Source organism: Gadus macrocephalus, chromosome 4 (genome assembly GCF_031168955.1).
Source record: "Gadus macrocephalus chromosome 4, ASM3116895v1".
In the NCBI taxonomy this organism is placed as follows: Eukaryota; Metazoa; Chordata; class Actinopteri; order Gadiformes; family Gadidae; genus Gadus; species Gadus macrocephalus.
In genome coordinates, this window is record NC_082385.1 from 29,222,615 (window position 1) to 29,243,608 (window position 20,994).

The following is a 20,994-nucleotide window of genomic DNA, read 5'->3' on the forward strand; positions in this document are numbered from 1 at the left end:
AAACTGCACATGAGCTATTCTTATATGGCTTCTCCTCAAAGATGCGTATGAACTGCTGCTGGTTGATGACAATATACCTAAAACGTAACAAATTGTAACTACTTTCATGAATAGGTTTCCCCATCTCCTCCCATACCATGGTCCAGAGGAGCATGACCTTCTGGATGAGGAGTTTCTTAGTTATCAGACCATGCCAATGATATTCCTGCAGGACGAAACTGAAATGGAAAGCTTCTGGGCTGAAATGGCAACCCGGAAACATAAGGTAAAACAATTAATTTTTTGTGTTTCCATTTGGCAGCTGTGGCTTGGCTGTGGTGCTATAAAATTGTCGCATGCATATATTGCATGCATTTTGCAAATTTTGCATGTTTTTATCTGAACTGTGTTAATGGATCAACCTACAGTATACTTACAGTTTTAATCAATAAAAATTCAAGGTATGTTTTTCCATTGTGTTCTTGATGTATTTTCCATAAGTGACAGGAGCCAACGAATTTGAGAGGCTTGCTACCGTCGCCAAGCTGGTCCTCGTGTTGCCCCATTCCAACGCAAACGCTGAGAGGATGTTTTCAGTTGTGGGACTGAACAAAACCAATACCAGAAACAGCCTAGCATTGGATGGCACCCTGTCCTCAATAATGACCATAAAGATGGCCGACCTGGAGCCCTGTTTCAAATGGGAGCCCCCCTCAGATGTCTTCAAGTCCTCCAAATAGGCCACAGGCCAGCATAACCGTGCCCACAGATCATAGACAAGGACTAGCTTCTGATCTGCATCTGATACGGATGACTTCATTTTTAGTTATTTTTGTAATGCATTCATCTGTTTTATTGCTTGAAAAAGTTGTACTGTTTAAGCACTTCAAGCACTTTATTTGTTGCACTTTTATTTTCATTCTAATGGACCATGTGATGGGAGGCTTTGAATAAAGAATAATTTATCTCCCTAACTAATCTTGTTGTTTTTGGCTGAACATAAATCATTAAGTGATTCACAACACAGGTTTCAGTTCAGAATTTGTTTAATACCATTGTTGTGATCAAAATATCAATCAACCTACCTAGGTCAAACCTACCTAGGCAGTCATTTAGGCACAACAATAGTTTTCTGGTTTAATGTTCAACTCCAGACTAGGCCCTACAAGTCCTGATGCCAAACATGAATCAGAATAAGTTCAGGTATTGCACACCTTTAGCATCCAATCCAAAATGTCCTGGGGGTGGACCTTCAGCTATGTCTTTGCTTCACAGAATGTAACCAATATTGTCCATCTCCAGTAAGCCGCCCCTATCAATGGCTTTGGGCCTACCCACAAACCACCATATGCAGGGTACAACATGGGTTCAACATCAAATGAATTAGAATTCTCTAAAATCTAAGACACCAACTTGTGGGGCTGCGTTGTCTGGGGAAATTTTGGTTACCCCTGACAAAATCTCACTCCACGTTTTTCTTTGAAAAGTTGGCAGCTCTGGCTTCTTCATCGAATCTGTTTCCTGTGTACGTGTGCGTGTGTGTGGCGCGCGTGTCCTGGCTTATGTGTAAAAACACTGGCTCCGAGTGGCTACCATGAAACATGACTCTACCTTAGCCAATCATAATCGCTTATCTCGTTGTTAACCCAACCAGTCTCCTCACTAGCAGTTTGTGTTTGGAGCCAGGGGTGCGTTCGGATTACGCAGGTTATTCAATCAATTCACAGTAACGCACCGCATTTAACGTACAGTAACAGTAACGGCATTTTAACGACGGAAACAGTAATTAGTTTGATTTCCCCATTACTGAAATAATAACAGCGTTACCTTACGCCAGGGTTCCCCAATTAGTTTTCCCAGAGGGCCAAATTTGGTCAAACATGCCATGCCAAGGGCCGAAATGTCGTTTCATTTTTCTAATTCGCCATTTTTATGTGCAAATTTAGCTTTAATTATAATTACTGTTTTAGCGATAATGCAGGAGGGCTAGATCAATTAGGTTTAAATAGCATCCAGGAATGGTGCATCGATGAGAATGAAAGGAATGAGGAGGACGAGGAGACGTAGCTTGCTTCAGACTATATTATGTTCAGCCTTGTTTATTTAAATACTAATATTAAAAAACAGTAAAATAAAAACACCTTTAGTTCTATGAAGCATACTTAATAAATAACTACAGGCTAAACAACATATACAGTTATATAGCAAGCCTATATAAATAAATCAAACAGAGCTGCAATCATAATGCAGAAAAAAGTCATACACAAAATATATGCTCAGATTCTCAGGCGCAGTCGTGTAGAGTTGTTTATTTTGCCTGAGTATCTGGGTATATATTTTGTGTATGACTTTTTTCTGTATTATGATTGCAGCTCTGTTTGATTTATTTATATAAATAAAGGAAACAAAGTAACAGGCACAAACTTAATATCCTGAGTATTAACTGCTCTTAAAGCGAAAAGTCAAAGCCTTTTATACAATTAGGCTACTATAATTATAAGTAGTAGTTGAAAATACCCTCTGTAAGGAGTCACACAATGCTCTCCTGAAACAAAATATGTCAATAACCTAACATTAATTTATTAAAATGCCCCTGGAACATCGGCAAACAAAAAGTCCAGCAAACAAACAGGCATACAGTGCAGCAGCCCTGAACATAAGGACTTAAATAGCAACAGCACAGTGTATCTTCAACAGGGCATTGGGTCTGGTGCCATCCATCCAGATCAATCTGTTCACGTCCACTCTCTTCCCCTGTCTATATGTCTCTCCCTTCCTCTCTAAGAGACACAGGAAGACAGAGAGATTTTAGTTAGTTACCTTTAAAATGTGATGTCACAATATATTACATAAGTTTTAAATTCTTTAAATATGTGTAGCAAATAACATCAGTCTTTAAACAACAAAAAATATAATTTGCCTAATTGTGGGAAACATTATAGCCTAATTTGCTTTTATTTTAATATTTTTTGGAATACATTATTTAATTGCTGTTTGAAATTTGACCAATTAGTTTGGCACTGTTAGTTACACGTTCTTATCCTCTGTTCTTCTCTCTATTTTAATTAATTTGTTTTTAATTAAGATGTGTAGCCACTAAAAGATTGACAAAATAGCAAAAATAAATAGATGTTGTTCACTCACCAATCAGTGAGAGAAGTGAGCGCGACGTGATGAGGCAACCTTTCTGATGTCAGGCTTGTAATCTGTTGTGGCAATCCTGAGGCACTGTCCAAGATGGGCATTTGAGAGTCTGTTTCTGTCCTGGCTCTTGATGGCATTCATTGCAGAAAATGCTGATTCACAGATGTATGTTGAGGGGAACATTGTGAGGAGCAGCATAGCAATAGCTCTGGTGTTTTTAAAACGAGCTTGGGGAACCAGGTTGATCCAAAAGTCACACAGCAGTGACTCCTTGTGTTGAGCTTTGAGCAAATCAGATGTTCCCATTTCCAAGACCTCCATCTGAAGAGCTGCCTCATCTGTGGATGGCACGAGCCTTTTGGCCTCTGCAGTCCACTCGCCGTCAGCTGACACAGAAAACGGCTGTCTCAAGAAGAGGAGGATGTCACCTGAGAGTTTCGGGGAGCTTTCAAATCGTTCCTTGAAGTTTTCTGCCAGGCTCGACACAAACTCCTTCATTGCTGGAACTTCCTGCATTTTGTTCTTCTCCAAATGCTCACGCAGACGTGGGAAGTGCAACTTTCTCCCTTGAATGTCTCTCTCCAGAAGGTGCAGCTTTGACCGGAATGCTTCAATAGCTTCGTGCATGTCAGCAACAGTGTGGTTCTTGCCTTGTAGCTGCAGGTTAAGGTGATTCAGATGAGACATGATGTCACACAAGAAACTAACATCTGCCAACACCTTGGCGTCAGTTAAAAAGCTCAGAAATTCGCGGGCTTTTGGGCTCTGCAGGCTGGATAAAAATGACACAAGTTCATCACGGAGGTCGCACACCCTCTCCAACACACGGCCTTTACTCAGCCATCGAACATCGTTGTGCAGCAACAGATCTTTGTGTTCAGCTGACATTTCCTCGAGCAATGCTCTGAACAGGCGATGCTGCAGACTAGAGCTCTCACGGACAAAGTTCACTAGTCGTGTCACAGTATCCATCCTCTCTTTCATTTCCTCACACAGTTTTGCGCACAAAATTGACTTGTGAATAATGCAGTGAAATGCCGGTAGTGTTGGGTTAACGGCGGAAAGCCTGCTTACTAAGCCCTGGCGTCGTCCCACCATTGACGGAGCCCCGTCAGTAACAACCGACACAACTTTACTGACATCTAAGCCGTTATTTTCGAAGAACAGTGTTAGTTCGTTAAAGATGATTTCCCCGGTAGTGCGCCCGTGCAGAGGGAGCAAACAGAGCAGCTCCTCCCGGAAGATCTTTCCATCAAAAAATCTTGCGAACACGGACAGCTGTTCCATGTCAGTTCGGTCACAAGATGAGTCGATGGCTAGTGATATGCCGGCTTCGGCTTTCTTCAGATCGGTGAGTAGACTGGAAAAGCAATCCTCCGCTAAAACCTCCACTCTTCTGGTTGCTGTGGTTGCCGACAGCGGCACCTGCTTTAATAGCTCCACAACTTTTGTTTTTATTTTTTCCTCCTGATTTAAGACTTCACCAGCCATGTGAATTGCACATTGTTTAATCAACTCTGCATCAGCAAAGGGCTTCTTAGCTTTAGCAAGCGTCCAGGAAACATGCAATGAAGCAGCTGTTGCGCTCTCTTGTGCCGATGCCGTTTTGCATATTGTTGAAACTGACCGCTTGTATGATGCCAACATGCTTTCGATCTTTTGTTTGCGTGTCTCAGTTGTTTCTGGGAAACTTCTATTAAAGCTTGCAGCATGCGAACAGTTAAAGTGCCGCTTCAAGTTGTCCGATTTAATGACAGCCACGGTCTGCATGCATATTAGGCATGTGGGCTTTGCGTTGGCATGCTCCGGTAAAAAAAAACAATACTTATTGGTCCATTCGGTTTTAAACTGGCAGTTCTCCTGGTCGACCTTCCTTTTCTTGGCAAATGACATGTTGTTTCTTTCATAAATTTTTAATCCGTTGATTTTTGACCAAGTTGTAAATCCCTGGGATGACAGACGGATAGCGGGAAAGTGACAGCATTGAAAACGCGGGACGCACGTCATTACGTATGCACGCATTAACGTCAACGGTGAAGTGGATGGTGTGGGATGAGGGCAAAATATTATAATTATAAAAAAAATATATATATTTGGGGGGGGATAACATGTGAATGCGATGGGTCAGCGCGGGCCGGACATTTGGCTCTCGCGGGCCGGATGTGGCCCGCGGGCCGCTAAATGCGGTTCCCTGCCTTACGCCGTTCTTTTTAACAGCTTTATTACAAACACTGCTTACGGCAAACAACATTTGAACTGCTTTCAGACTTGGCTAAATCTCAAAAATAGAAACATCGACATTCAGTCCATTAAGAAGACCGTCTATCGACAGTCCAGTTGCGGATCTATTTGTGTTGGTGGAGCCAATTAAATCATTAAATAAACAAACAAATCATAATAGATACACCTGTGATTATCTTCGGCACTCTGCCTACGGCCTCATACCTACGACCGATCAAAGCCGTGCTGCTATTCATTACAACAGCACTCCCTCTCGTGTGCTATTGCTTAAAGGTTGGGTATGGGATTTGCGAAACGCCAGCAGATTTTGAAAATACACAACTCAAATGGTCCCCTCTCCTTCAACGCTGACTCTGACTCCACCCATTCCAAGTACCTGGACGCACAATCATGCACGAGCGCGAACAGAGATGCGCGAGAGCGAGCGAGGCTAGCGTAGGTTTTCGTTTAACAACATGGCACTACGTTCAGCTGTAAGTTGCACCCAGTACCGCGGGAAGTAGGGGTGCTGGGGGTGCTGCAACACCCCCTGTCCGAGGCCCTGTCTTATCACAGAAAACGATCATTTCTAAAAACTCCGGCCAAAGTGGAGATTTCTGAAAACGCCGGTTATGTGTTGTCGTGTCAACGGGGAGAAACGGGATTTTGGGTTCTGAAGCGTCAGATTATGCACCAGGAAATGCTTAACGTCATGTGAGCGCCCGCTGTACCGTATTGGTCCGAATATAAACACAAACCCCATTGTAAGACGACCTATATTTGGAAAAAAGATTTGAAGACCAGATCTTGTTTTTATGAATAAATAAATTGTATTCATTGAAATAATATACGAAAATAAAAAGGCATAGAATAAAACACTGCATTGCCACTAAACAGTAGTGCAAATAGGCCGTACTGATGTGTACACCAAAGACTATTCCTGACACTCCTCTGCCCCGCTGTGTTCGCTCTGGCTGTGGTCGCTCCGAACTGTTTCGGCCCGTGGCAAAGCGAGTCATCCTCGCTGCTGTCCAAGGCATTTTCAGACGCAGCATTTATTTAATGCTCATATGACCTAGTGCTGAAAAAAGGTTAGATGAAAAAGTGTGAGGGTAGCGGTGGTGCGCTAAACTTGTTCTGTGAGCAGCTGGATGTGAACCATGGTGTGAAGGAAGTGAACACAACGATCGATTTTCAACTCTGCGCGCATGCACTGGTCTAATCGAGCTGCGCTGCTATATATCTTTTTTATCAATGTAACGAGTTGCGAGTCTAGTGCAGGCTGAGTTTTTTTTTTCCAGCACCCCCTGCTGAGAATACGTTCTCGCGGCTATTGCACCAGATGTTATAAACATTAAACGGTCACATAAATCATTACTATTTTTTAGAAAATGTATGTTTGTTTCATATAATTGTATTGGAAGTCCTGGTTTTCACTAGGGTTGCCGCGGTGTGGACATTTTCACACCGAGTAATACACTCGTCTCAACACCGGTATTACCGAGTATAAACGGTATAAACTTTGAAACTAGGTCAACCGCCACACAAGCATCGGTTTTTAGACCCTTCTCGTCCTTCAGTTGCCGCCAACGTTCGAAAGCAGCGCCAAGGATAATTCTTGATTTCAGTTTTTCTCTTTCAGCGTTTTTATTATCAATTACTCTCTGAAAAAGAGTTTTTCTTCTCTTTGCTGGTGGTGGTGGTGGTGGTGGGGATGGTGGCGTCTTGTCTGCCATGGAAATTGTCTTCTACTGCTAGGTCCAAATGTGGATTAACTAGTTCCAGTAGCTACCGCAGGATAACAACAAACAGGAGCTTGCTCTGGGTCACGAGCTCTGGGTCACGAGTACTGCACGAAGGGGTCGCGCGCGGGGCGCGGGAGAGGGGGAGTGCAGTACGACCGTTTGATTGACGTACTTACTGTCCAATGCAACTCGGTGGCAATGGAAATGATTGGCTGGAGTTTTTCGAGCCCTGCCCGTTCCACAGATGATTGACTTGTTTAATTTTCATGTCAGTACTTCAAACTCAGTGGCTGTAAGCGGGTTATCATAAGGATTTCAAGTAATTTTGCAAAAATGGCCAAAAAAGCGAATTCCATACCCAACCTTTAAATAGTTAAACATAATTTGTAACGTCAAGGAGGAGATAGTTTATAGGTTTTAAATTTCTTCTGGTACGAAACTGATGAGTAAAAAAACGAACTTGGAGTAAAACTGACCTTAAAGTTTCCAGTGTACAGTGTGGACTCCCCAGTCCAACAGAGACCAGCTTCACTCCTGTATCCTGTAGATCATTGGTACTCAGGTCCAGCTCTCTCAGACTAGAGGAGTTGGAGCTGAGGACTGTGGACAGAGCTGGACAGCATCTCTCCGACAGCTGACAGCCATTCAGACTTCACACAAAATAAACAGGAATATGATAGTAATCATGTCAAAATCATTTCTGAGATAATTTATCACATATCACTCCCTTCAGGCCTCCAAAGCCACTCCCCCAAAGTGACAAGCTTGCTAGCTTTAGCAATAGGTTTGCCTTGCCTTGTGAGAGAAACCATCACTATTATTATATTTTATGTTTATGCAGATATTTATTAATGCAAAGTTGCAGCATGTTTTAGGCAAGTGATTCAAAGTGTGCAGCGCAAAGATACTGCAGGGGGCGCAGGAGATATTATGATGTGTGAAAACATGAATTTAATAAAATAACAAAACCAACCATGTAGAAGTTGCACTGCCCAACCCTGATGCTTTCCAGTTCCACTGTAACATTTCAAAAATGTTCTCCCGCACGGACATTTAGTTGACTCAAGGTTTTTTGAAAATGTTCTTACATTTTAGTTTGTTTGAACACAGGTAGTATTTAAAATAACTCTCAAAAATCAAAAATATATCCAGGTAAATGTTGGGTGAAGCAAGTCAGTGGCTTTCAGATCCACTCTTGGTTCGACGCCGACTCGGTTATGGCAGAGCTTCAAATTAAAGCGGGTCAGCGAGCCGACAAGCGAGAAGACATGTGTTAAATGTCTTCTGATATGGAACTTTGTGGTGTAACAGTTTGCACTAGAGTAAAACTGACCTGAGTGTTCCCAGTTTACAGTGTGGACTCCCCAGTCCAGCAGAGAGCAGCTTCACTCCTGAATCCTGCAGATCATTGGTACTCAGGTCCAGCTCCCTCAGCCTACAGTTTGAGCTGAGAACTGAGGCCAGAGCTCCACAGCATGTCTCTGACAGCTTACAGACATTCAGCCTTCACACAAAATAAACAGGAATTATTCAATATAATTTCATCAAATGCATTAGAAATTCTTCATTGGTTTAAAGGTGCTGTATGTAATATTAATTGGTATAATTTGAGAGGGCTATCATTTGAGGGTTATTTCTTAGAACTGCTATAGCCATCGGTCAGCTATTAGTGAAATGTCTTGTCAGAACTTCTAGGTGACGGTGCCTGCCTCTAAATGAGCCCATTTTTAGACCGATCCAGGCTAATTTCTGACGAATCAGGGCATCTCTGGATGCCCCCAAAACTGATTGTTTGGGGGCATCCATGTTGCCTGTCAATCACAGGTGTGCAGGGTTTCCCCCAGTTTCTTGCAAACTCGGCAGCCTTCTAATTTTGTGTTTGAATAAAGTGGAAAACATTTTTTTTAAAGGAGACATATTATGGTGTTTTCCCAACAAGTAAGCATAGTATTTGAGTTCCAGAAAACATGTTTTTGAAGCTGTTTGCTCGAAATAGCTTTTAGGAAAAAAAATGTCGTCTACCGCTATTCCCCTCTGTTTCAGTCCCTTCAGAATGCGTTGTTTCTGGTGTCTGTAGCGTTGATGCAAATGAGCTGCTGCCCATTGACCAATGAGCTGTCCGACTGAACCACAGCATGGAGGAGAAGGGATGGTTGCCGTTTGCTGACTCCTGGAGCTCTATATCTATATAATATAATATAACATAATAATAATATTATATATGGGTATTTATCTATACTATCTAATATCAAGGCCAAAAGCTATGTGTGCCTCAGATGATGTTATGAATAATAAGACTGTGTCTGACATCTCTGTTACTTCCACAAGTAAAGACTCGTAGTGGGGGATATCACGGCCATGGTTGAGAATAATTGGGGGGAAGGAACTTTGGCATTGACTCTCCATGAATCGCGACATGGAGAAGAAAAGGATTGTACTCCGGGAGCTGAGCTGCCGGACTGCCTCCCAGCTCCCCGCGCCGGAGCTGCCGGCCGCCTTTGAAGCCATCCGGCCGGAGTCCGGCAGTGTACTCCGGGAGCTGAACTGGCGCCGAAGCTAGGTGGCAGCTCCAGTGGACTAGCAGCTTCGGCGGACGAGCAGCTCCGGCTGGGGTAGCTCGGCGGCAGTCCGGCAGCTCAGCTGCCGCCTCCCGACTTCCCTTCGGCGGCAGCTGCGGCGGGGTGAGCTCAGCGCCAGAGAAAGGGATTGTACTCCCGGAGCTTAGCTGCAGGGCTAGCGCCGAGTTCCCCCCGTCGGAGCTGCTCGTCCGCTGGTCCACAAAATCTTAGCGATGCTCTGATTGGAGGGGAGTGGGGAAGTGGGAGGCAAAATTCAAATGAGCCCCCTTCCTACGTAGGAGGGGGCGCCAAAACTGACTCGCTCTGCTTCCAGAAATGCGTATCTCACTCATCAAAAACTCAAAATCATGTACAGACTTATTTCAAAGTTTGTATGCATGTGGGAGCACCATCAACCATCACCCCAAATCCCAGGAAAAGTGCTGTTTTCATAATATGTCCCCTTTAATTTGTCCAGTCTTGAGCGAAAACACAAATTACAACGTAATTCTCTGGGGCAATAGCCCCCCATCAATGTATGTCCCCTAAAAGTTATTGTTTTTGCCGCTGACACATCTAACATTATCATTCTAACATTCTGGAGTGGATCCCTAAGGAAAATATTACGTTTTTCTTTACATTTGGTTTGATCATGGTCTGTTTGTTATTGTGTCCAACCGAGTCTCGCGAGAGTTGTTGCAGGACAAGAACGGTGAAAATGTGAGTGAGAGCTGGAGAGGGCAGAGTTTGTTGTGCTGGACTACAGAAAGCATAGCTCACTGTTATCTTAAAGATTTGTGAAGGAGAGTTGACATTGTAATGTCAATAGGGAACTATCTTGCAACAACAAGATTTCAGAGCAAGACTTCTCTTTGAGAGAGACTTGATCCGCCATCGTATTTATCCAGCCTCATATAATATTAGATCAATGATTTTGATTGGTCAGTCTTTCTAGTACCGGGCAGAAATCTTTTTGTATGGAAAGGGAGCCAGACCTTATCTGCAGAGCAAAAGCTTGCGAGATTTGTCTGGTTCGGCTACTTTTCCATAATGATAGGATATAATCTGAGCCTGTCATTTGGATAAACAAAGGATAACATTGCAGACCATTTTCCGCAGATGACGCTGCACTTTTCTCGCTCTAATACTCATCCTCATAACTGTCATTAGACCCATAGACCCAAAAAATGGAGGTCCAGATTGAAATATCCAGTTTTACTTTAATTGTATTTATATTCGTTGTTTATCGTTGTATATCGTTGTTGAAAACACACCATTCCAAGACTGTACAATGTCTGATTATTTGTAAGACTCGGCTATAGTTGTTACAAACAAATTAATTCTTTACATTAACACATTACTTACTTTTCAAATCTCAAGTAAGCTTTTAGCACTGACTAAATAGGGCCAGAGGGAATCTGTACTCAAGCTTTTTTAATTCTCAACTCTGCGATTTCATCTTTGATTCTGTTATCACAGAAACTATAGGGTGGGGGGCTGCTGGTAAGGCCAGCTGGGCCACAATCAGCTGGCCTTACCCTAACCCTAACCCTAGAAATGTAACAAGTTCTAATGATTTTATTCTTTCATTGAAGAAAAAAAACATGAATTTTGAGTTAAATATGCTCTGGGTTCAAAATGGTGGTCCAGGGCTCTAGGAGTCATCAGTGCACATGTGATGGAGGACTGCACAGTGCCTGTAGGGCAGTGGCGGCTGGTCGTTTTTAAAGTGAGGGAGGAAGGACTGCGCGCTTGGTTGCCATTGGCCTGCTTGCACTGTTGGTATTTGGTGGCATAAGAATGTGAGACTCAAGTTGTTTCAGGGTGTTTTGGTGAACTACAAAATAGAAGGGAGGGAGTTATGTGAACAAAATGTATACAAAGCCACCAGTGGCATCACTGTAATTTGAGAAGGAAAGGATGCAAAGCATATTAGTCAAATCAGGCCTACTATTGATTTGTAAAAGTAAATAAAAAAATCTGGGCCTATCATTGGGCCTATTTTTGCCCTCACTGACTGAAGTTATTTAGCTATGTTTATTTTCTGTTACAATTGCTTGTAATGCTACCAGTAAGTCATTGCGTACCTAGCAAACCATGTAGCACTCACAACACTGACGTTGCCATTACTTCTGGAGACCTTGATTTTGGGAAGTGGTCTACCTCTTTCTTTGGTCGCTAACTTAGCACTGTAACTGAATGAATGGAATGCTTTTTGTAATAAGACGTTAACAATGTCCTCCGTTTCCAATGTTTCCATTGTGCATTTAGGATCTCGCTATCGCAGATTTCACTTGCTCTGCGTCTCTCAGACTGAGCACCGCGGCAACGCAGACCGGGTTTGTTATCGACAGCGTTGCCAGATTGGGCAGATTTCCCGCCCAATGATAATTCTTCCAGCCTAACATGGTTAAAAGTAGCCCAATTGGGTGGGAAATCGGACCAATCTGGCAACACTGCTCAACATCCAGGGATCCTACTTATTGGTTCATAGCGCAGACGGATAGATTTTTGCGCGAATCAGACCCCTTAAGGTCCCACCCACTCAGAGGAGGACTTTCCTCCTCTCGCCCATTGAAACCCATGTTATCCACCGGCCGCCAGTACTTTCGGGAAAATGAATGGGAGTCAACGGAGGCGGAGGGAGGACGTTCCTCCCTGAAGTAATTGTCAAAAGGCGATAGGGGGTGCTAATGTCCCTTTACCCAGGGAAACGAACATTATATATTCAAAGGCAATAAAGTAGTCATATTTAAGGGCTTTAATTCATTACAATAGTCTGGGCAATCTACATTTTTTATTCTCAACAATGTTAGGGAGGATCTTCCTCCCTCTCCTCAATGGAGAAGCCTCCACTGCTGTAGGGGGCATGGTCTCAATAGCCCTGCACTAAGCAGTGGGCTAGCCTGATTGAGGAGTAGCATAGACATTCAAGTTTACTTGCATGAAATCTGGTTGTGTTAGTCAAGATTATGCTAAAATTTATTTTCCCCTACTATATTTAAGTCCCCTGTTAAGCCCTAGGCCTATTTCACAGGCCTCCTGCCCAAAATGACATGCCCAAAATGAATAGAGTATGCCTCCACAACTACAAGGGCTATATGAATATAGTTGGTTTAAAAAAGAAGGTAACACCTGTGAGGCGGCTGCAGAAGTGTCAGAATCAATATAGATGTTATTGTGTCAGAGTACCGTATTTTCTGCACTATAAGGCGCACTTAAAAGCCATTATTCTACTTCATTTAAGAATGCTCGATTCTGATTGGCTGGGAGGGGTGCATTAATCCGGCATATTGCCCGCTGACTTGTCGGTTCTACTTGCTGCTGACTGAGCACAGTAGATCAATACGCCGCTTGTATCGTTTTCTATCACATACATTTCAAACATGAGGTCCATTTCAAACCAAGGAGTGCATGTTTGATCGATCGTCATTAAAGCTGACTTGATACGAATGTAACAACTACGTTGTTAAACTAGTGAGATCAGATCCAGCCTTGTGTGGTTGCTAGAAACGCGTTACCTACAGTTGAGCTAACGTTATTCACCGTAGTTCTAAAGGGAACTACTTTTCGAGGGAGATGAAATTAAACAGAGCATACATTTAATAAGCATGCAATACGAATAAGAAAAAGGCTAATTATTAAAGCATATGAATTGTTTTATTATGTTGGCCGGCGCGAAGTAGAATAAACGGAATAATCACCTCAAGGCAGGGCAATAAACAGTTTGATATGCCCGGCTCGCGGAAGGTTACCGCCCTCGACTTCGTCTCGGGCGGTAAGCCGTCCACGAGCCGGGCATATCAAACTGTTTATTGCCCGGCCTCTCGGTGATTATTCCTTACTTAATTTTCTCAAAAAACGACAGTGAGCCTTATAATCCGGAGCGCCTTATATATGCCGAACACACGAAAATTTAGGCCGCGTCCCCACAGAGCCGAAACAGGCGAAAACGATCCGATTTCGATTTATGCGGTTCAGGGATATCTCCGTAAAGACGGAGTCATTTCGAAACCGCATCGCGCTGTAGAAACGCTGTAGTAAATATTCAAGGCGCTGGTTCTCCACAGAAAAAAGTGGAGCGCATCAAGCCTGCGCGCTGTATACAAACATTCAGTCACAAGGAGATTCAACCTTTTAAATTGAGCAGAAATACTTTTTAATGTACAGTTAGGTATTACATTTATCAAGAGGCTTTATTTAAACCTACAAAAATAATACAAATAAAATAATAAATAAAAAATTCTACGCAACTCTGACATCCCCCAGCTGGTGGGGGGCTAATGATGTCATCGATTGCGTTACAGGCGTCCACACGAATCCTAACACGAAACCGCATAGGTCCGGATAGATTTGAAACCACCACCGAGGGTGGTTTCAGAAATGTGTGGTTTCCGGCACCGGATTCGCCCGCTCCGTCTGGACAGTCGGCCGAAACGCACAAGACTTATGCGGTTTCACCAAGAAATCGGCTTCATGGGGACGGGGCCTGGGTTGATATATCAGTCTCAACTGTGGTCCGAGCTTTCACGAAGGCAGGAATAATCACTGAACTGCCAGGCAACAGTAGTGACACTGACTCGGATAATGACAAGAGGGAGCTGAGCATGTTGGATGCCGTACTCGCCCAACTGTTCAATTCGGACACTGAAGAAGAAGAATTCGAGGGATTCGTGGACGGGGAATGAACTGAAAAAGTGAGCTTTACGTGTTATACGTAACTGAACAATGTTGAGTTATGCACTAACGTTTGAATTAGCGGTATCAGACTGTGTTTCTTTTACGTGTTTACAACTGAACAATCCTGGGAGATATTGTTAATATGCACATTAACGTTTGAACATCGTTACCATGGGAGTGAACGGAGTTGTCAGAACGCTTAATAAAGTTTGACTTTATCTGACTGTTTTGTTGACATTCCCTTTAGTACAGCTCGGTCTAGTCGATGCATAACGCAACCCCAGTCAAACGTTTGACTGCAGTATCGTCTATTCAATGCGCCTTATAATCCGGTGCGCCCTATATATGAAAAAAGCTCTAAAATAGGCCATTCATTGAAGGTGCGCCTTATAATCCGGTGCGCCTTATAGTGCGGAAAATACGGTAAATTCAGATAGAATATAGTAAGAAATGTCAATTTTCAATTTACGCCTACAGAAAACACATTATTTACAGTGAATACCACCTTGAAACTATGGGATAGTAGCCCAGAACCGTAAGGGAAACATATAACAACATCTGATGAGTACCCTGTTCCAGGATAAATGCGAATAAAGTGAATAAAGTGATTTTAGACAGGTTTTAGTAGTATCAGTGCCATTTGACCTTTCTAAGGTACCAGACTGTAAAACTAATTTTATTTCACTGACATATCACTACAGGTATTCATTCCATTCCATATTTATATATATATATATATATATATATATATATATATATATAAACACGCTGGCAGCAACTTTGAACAAATATAACTAACAAACTAAAACTAACTATATACACTAAGGGCTGTCATGCCAGTGCTGGATATACCCAAGATATCTTGGGCATACATTGGTCAATTTGGATGATTGACCCCTCTCTCGAACCGTCTGAGCGAAGAGAGTCGAGGTACAGTCAAATCGAGGTACCGAAATCCATGTAAAAGAACACAATTTGCCAATCAAAAGTATCACACTGTATAACGTTTTTTATTTGTTTTGTTTATTTTGCTCTTCTTTGGCTGCTAGTTCAGTGAGTTTTCGTCGTTGAGTGATGAGAGATATGGAATATCATTGGAATCTGTGGAGCCTCAGCTTTCATATGACAGATAGTTTGTTTGGGTGGCATGAAATAGCGAAATCTGCAGCGGCCAATGCGCGCATGCACGTTTTGCGTGTTTTGCTATGGGCTCATTCAGTTGCTTGGTGTTAGAATTGTGTTTTGTTTAGGTAAAAATGGTTATCATGGGCTCAGCCGAGCTTCTTCCTGTTACGTGGGTATGCACCATGGACATGTTGGAGCATGGTGGTGCTGTTGACAGCACACGTTGGCGCAGCTGCCCCCGCCCCCGGGGGCGCTCAGGTTTAAGAGCCAACCTTAAATTTTGTAAATTCCCGGTTTATTCCCGTTTATTCGCATAAATTTCCGTTAAGCACTGAACAAGATCTGCCCCTTAATTTCGTTGTGTAAATAAACTGTATTTAACCCAATGACAAATAAAGCTTCTATTCTATTCTAATTCCCATAAATTCCCGTTAATTCCCATGGAAAGTTTCCAACTTTGAAAATTCCCAGAATTTTGCAACCCTAATTATAATACATGTTGGTAGCACCCCTAAAGAGATGTTTTGTGTATTATTAGAACTTTAATATTCTGGTATTATGTATATTACGTTGCGTGCATTGTATTGCATGTACACTTACAGAGATGTTTTGGAGGCTTTGACCGCTGGCAGCAGCCTCAGAAGACCCTCCTCTGAAACAGTGTATTTCTTCAGATCCAACACTTCCAGCTCCTCTTCTGATGACAGTAAAATGAAGGCCAGAGCTGACCATTGAGTAAGGGAGAGCGATTTTGTGGAGAATCCTCCTGATGTCAAGCACTGTTGGATCTCCTCCACTAGAGAATTGTCGTTCATCTCATTCAGACAGTAGAACAGATTGATGCATTTCTCTGGAGAGAGATCATCATCTAACTTCTCCTTGATGTACAACACTGTACTATTTTGGATAGATAAACTACCTTCTGTCTTTCCTAGCAGACCTCCTAGGATAATCTGATTGGTCTCCAGAGAGAGACCAAGGATGAAGCGGAGGAACAAGTCCAGGTGTCCGTTATTACTCTGTAAGGCCATGTTCAAGGCATCCTTGCAGAGCCAGAGGAAAGGAACCTCCCATTGATGACGTTTTGATTCTGTGATCAGATTGACACCATTTTTGTTGAAGGACAGCAAGACATATAGGGCAGCCAGAAACTCCTGGATGCTCAGATGGACAAAGCAGAACACCTTGTCGTGGTAGAGACCACACTCCTCCTTAAAGATCTGGGTGAACAATCCTGAGTACACTGAGGCTGCTTGGATATCAATGCCACACTCTACCAGGTCTGCCTCGTAGAAAATCAGGTTGCCTTTCTTCAGCTGGTTAAAGGCCAGTTTTCCAAGAGATACAATTATCTTCCTGGTCTCTGAACTCCACTGTGGATTTGTTCTAGCTCTTCCAATGTACTTCCTGTCGCCTTGGATGGATTGAACCCTCAGGAACTGGATATAAATCTCAGTCAGGGTCTTGGGCATCTCTTCTCCACTCTGGGATGTTTTGAAGAAGTGCTCCAGAACTGTAGCCGTGATCCAACAGCAGACTGGGACGTTACACATAATTTGGAGGCTTCGTGATGTCATGATGTGGGCGATGGTTGTGCTGGCTTGCATCTCCTTTTTGAATCTCTTCCTAAAGTACTCCTCCTTCTGCAGGTCAGTGAACCCTCTCACCACTGTCACCATGTCAACACACTCAGCAGGGATCTGATCGGCTGCCACAGGGCGCGTGGTTATCCAAATGCGAGCAGAGGGAAGCAGGTCGCCTCTGATGAGGTTTGTCAGCAGCACATCTACCGAGGCTGACTCTGTGACATCAGTCAAGATTGGGTTGTTCTGGAAGTCCAGAGGAAGTCGACACTCATCCAGACCATCCAAGATGAAGACAACCTGGAACCGGTCATATCTGCAGATTCCTGCTTCTTTGGTCACAATAAAGAAGTAATGCAGAAGTTCTAGCAAACTAAACTCTTTCCCTTTCAGTAAATTCAGCTCTCTGAAAGTGATGGGAAATGTGAAGTGTATGTCGTGGTTGGTTTTGCCTTCAGCCCAGTCCAGAGTGAACTTATGTGTTAAGACGGTTTTACCAATGCCGGCCACTCCAGTTGTCATTATTGTTCTGATTGGTGGATCTTTTCCAGGTAAGGGTTTAAAGATGTCCTCACATTTGATTGCTGTTTCCTCGTCAGCTGGTTTTCTGGAAGCTGTTTCCATCATTCTGACCTCATGCTCCTTGTTGACCTCTCTACAGCCTGTCTCTGTGATGCAAAGCTCTATGTAGAAGTCATTCAGACCTGTTGACTGTCCCTCAAACACACAGCCGGACACCTTCTTCAGATGAGACTTGATTTTGCCTTGGCACTCTACAGCAACAGTTTCTAAAAGAAAAAACAACAAAAGATATTAGTGGATACATCTCAATAATTACTGGATTATTATATTCCAGATTATTTTAATACTTCCACAATATGATTGGTGTAATGATAGTTGCATTTTTTATTATATCCATGTCTTGCTATGTAGTGCTCATCATTGTTGTGTATCAGTGGGAAGTGACTTGCTATGCTGATAATAAAAGATACTGATACATCTCTTCCATCTATTCAGCTGTGGATCTGCAGTTAGTTATAGAGCCTCAATAACCCTTCATATCTGGATCAAACTTTTAACCTGATACCCCCCACAACAAACCTACATATCTTGATCAAACCTTTGAGCCTCCAATAGGAAAGATAACTCCACAGGGAAAGTTATAGCTGTAGAAATGTTGACCTTATTTAGTTCAGTTTGCACCTTTCCAGAATGGCATACAATGTTCTTTGTCCCTATTGTTTTCACAATAAGTTCCTTACCACTTTGTTTTTCAAAATAAGAGTATCTACTGTTATAAAAATAAGAGCCTCTTACCGCTCCACAGTTTGTCGGCCAGTTCCTCCTGGTTCATTTCCATCAGGCAGAGCTTTGCGATGTCTACCACTCCCTTTATGGCAAGCCTCAACTGCTCCTTTCTCTTAACATCCATCTCTTCCTCCTTCTCGCTCTGACTCTCTGAGCCTTGTGGGAGATCTGGGAAAAGTACCCTCCACAGCTTCTTCAGCCTCTTGTCTAGAAAAGTGTGTGCGTCCTCCTCAGCCCTCTGGAACAGAATAAACATCACTCATAACTGAGGACATCAAAACCATAATATTTCTTTTATTTAAAAAAAAGTGCAAATAAAGTGCTATAGCAAAAGCATTTTAAATAATGATATGGATGGGCCTCTGTATTTATGGAATATTGTCCAAGAGTTGTGGTAATTCCAGTAGTAAGCTCTTTGGGTTCATCGTTAAAACGTCCCCACTAGGATCTACAGTTGATCCTAATACTATGGATATTTGTTTCCTAAACATAATACGATAAATGAATAGATCAATGATAATACATTATGTATTGGGCGTGTTTTCGCATGGGGTAAGGCATTGTGGGAAGGAAGGTGGGCGTTTGCGGTGCCAAGCCGTTACGGCGGAACATAAATTACCCCTCCATTACGCTTCGGTTCATTTTACACAATGCAAAGAGGATTAAAGGCAAGGGAATATACAGTCCAACCTTGAACGGGCAGTGAAAAAGAGAGCTATGTATGATCAGTGATTTTTGTCTAAATCATCTCTAAATGGCTCTGGAGCTATTGGAATGAGGTGTGCACAGGTAGATGTCAATCAAGCGTGTCACGGACACTCCCAAACTGACTTTTTTCTTTATTAAAATGGACAAATTATGAAAACCGCACTTGGGATTTGGGGTGTTGTTTTAGGTCTAATTTGTTTTTTGTTTTTTTTAAAAATGGGTCTTCATGCTTTTTTGAGTGAGATATGCATTTGTGAAGTACCCCGCCTACAGTTACCAAACGAGCAAGTCAGTTTCAGCGCCTACTCCTACGTCGGAAGCAGGCACATTTGAATGTTACCACCCACGGCCCGGTCCCCTCCAATCAGAGCATTGATACGATTTTGGGGACCAGCGGACGAGCGCTGGGCAGAGATATTCGCACACTTTAATAGCAGGGAGATTCCATAAAAAATAAATGTCTAATTGTCAGTTTGCCATGTGGCTGCCTGGCAGGGAGACCGGCGGAGCTACCGAACTGCCGCCCCGGGAGTACAATCTTCATGTCTCGCTTCAATCTGAACTTCAGAGAGTCAAAGCCAAAGTTCTTTTCCCCCATTTCTTCTCAACCATGGCCAAGATAACTCCCAACTATGAGTCTTTACTTGTAGTGGAAGTACCGGAGGGAGAGTGGAAGAGACGTCTGATTCATAATATCATCCGAGGCGCACATAGCTTTTGGCCGTGATATTAGATATTATATTATAAAGATACCTATATATTATATCATATAATATTATCATTATTATTAATATTATTATTATTATTATACTATATAATATCACATTATATATATATAGAGCTCCTGGAGTCTGCAAACAGCAACAATAACTTCTCCTCCATAAAGCGGTTCACTCTGGACAGCTCATTTGTATGCAATGGGCAGCAGCTCATTTGCATACAGACACCAGAAACAGCACATTTTGAAGGGACTAAAACAGAGGGGAATAGTGGCAAGCAAGATTTCTTTCCTAAAAGCTATTTACAGCAAACAGCTTCAAAAACATGTTATCTGGTTTATTACGTTTATTTGTTAACTTTAACATCATATATTATTTATATTTATTTTTGAAGTGGTTGTCAGAGGCATTAAATGTGCATAGCAGAATGGGCATGGCAGAAATTGAATATTATATTCATAATAGGGGTGTAACGGTACACAAAAATCTCGGTTCGGTACGTACCTCGGTTTTTGAGGTCAAGGTTCGGTTCATTTTTGGTACAGTAAGAAATCAAAATGCTAAATATAAATGTGCTTCATAACATGTGCTTCAAGTTGTTCATAACACACTTTTGTGCTTTTTACAATAGGAACATTAGACATTACAAAGCTAGAATTCTGCTCAAAAATATAAAGATTCTGAAATGTAGAAATAAAAATAAATAACATTGGCTCAGACTGTTTTTTTTTTTAATTGTATTATCTAATGTGCAACAATGAACAATTGCAACACTAAACAGTTTACCACATATACCCGTATACCACAATGAAATGCGGTCGTGTTTTTCCGGAGGAGAAGAAGAAGCTGAATAACCGTGAAAACGAAACACATTTGATGATGGAGACTCCGGCTTTCGTTTAGAAATTTCAACAATTTATTTGGGATTTAACATAGAATATTTAACATTCAAAATTAATTTAAAATAAACTTGAACAAGGAAATGTAACATTCAACATCAATACAACCTCCAGCTTTCCTCGTGAGTTGCCGGTTTGTTTACATGATGTGGTTGCATCTGTCTGCGTCACAGAAATACCCGGCGCATTTACTGACGCAAATGACGTTTAGAAATGTTCAGCGTAGTGTCCGAATTCTCGTTTGTTCGTTCCCTAAATATCTTTTATTTGTTTTTTAATCACTTGAAAAAAAGAATCGTTGTGTTTTGTTACCTCAGAATGGAACT

The 20,994-nt window shown here is 42.3% G+C and overlaps 1 protein-coding gene across 8 annotated transcripts in view; it reads right to left on the reverse strand.

The window, feature by feature from the left end:
* The window catches only part of LOC132455174 (NACHT, LRR and PYD domains-containing protein 3-like), an 82,045-nt gene that overhangs the window by 52,371 nt on the left and 8,680 nt on the right, over window positions 1-20,994 (reverse strand). For 7 of the 8 annotated variants that reach the window (XR_009525119.1, XR_009525118.1, XR_009525117.1 and 4 more), the window contains exons 6-9: window positions 18,352-18,580; window positions 16,052-17,822; window positions 8,422-8,592; window positions 7,565-7,738 (exon numbers count right to left, since the gene is read on the reverse strand). Coding sequence is in view for 1 of the 8 variants with exons in the window: in XM_060048962.1 (XP_059904945.1) it covers window positions 7,565-7,738; window positions 8,422-8,592; window positions 16,052-17,822; window positions 18,352-18,580 (2,345 nt within the window). In the remaining 7 variants the exon portion in view is untranslated. The remainder of the gene's footprint in view (window positions 1-7,564; window positions 7,739-8,421; window positions 8,593-16,051; window positions 17,823-18,351; window positions 18,581-20,994) is intronic. The other variant, XR_009525121.1, reaches the window with a different exon arrangement.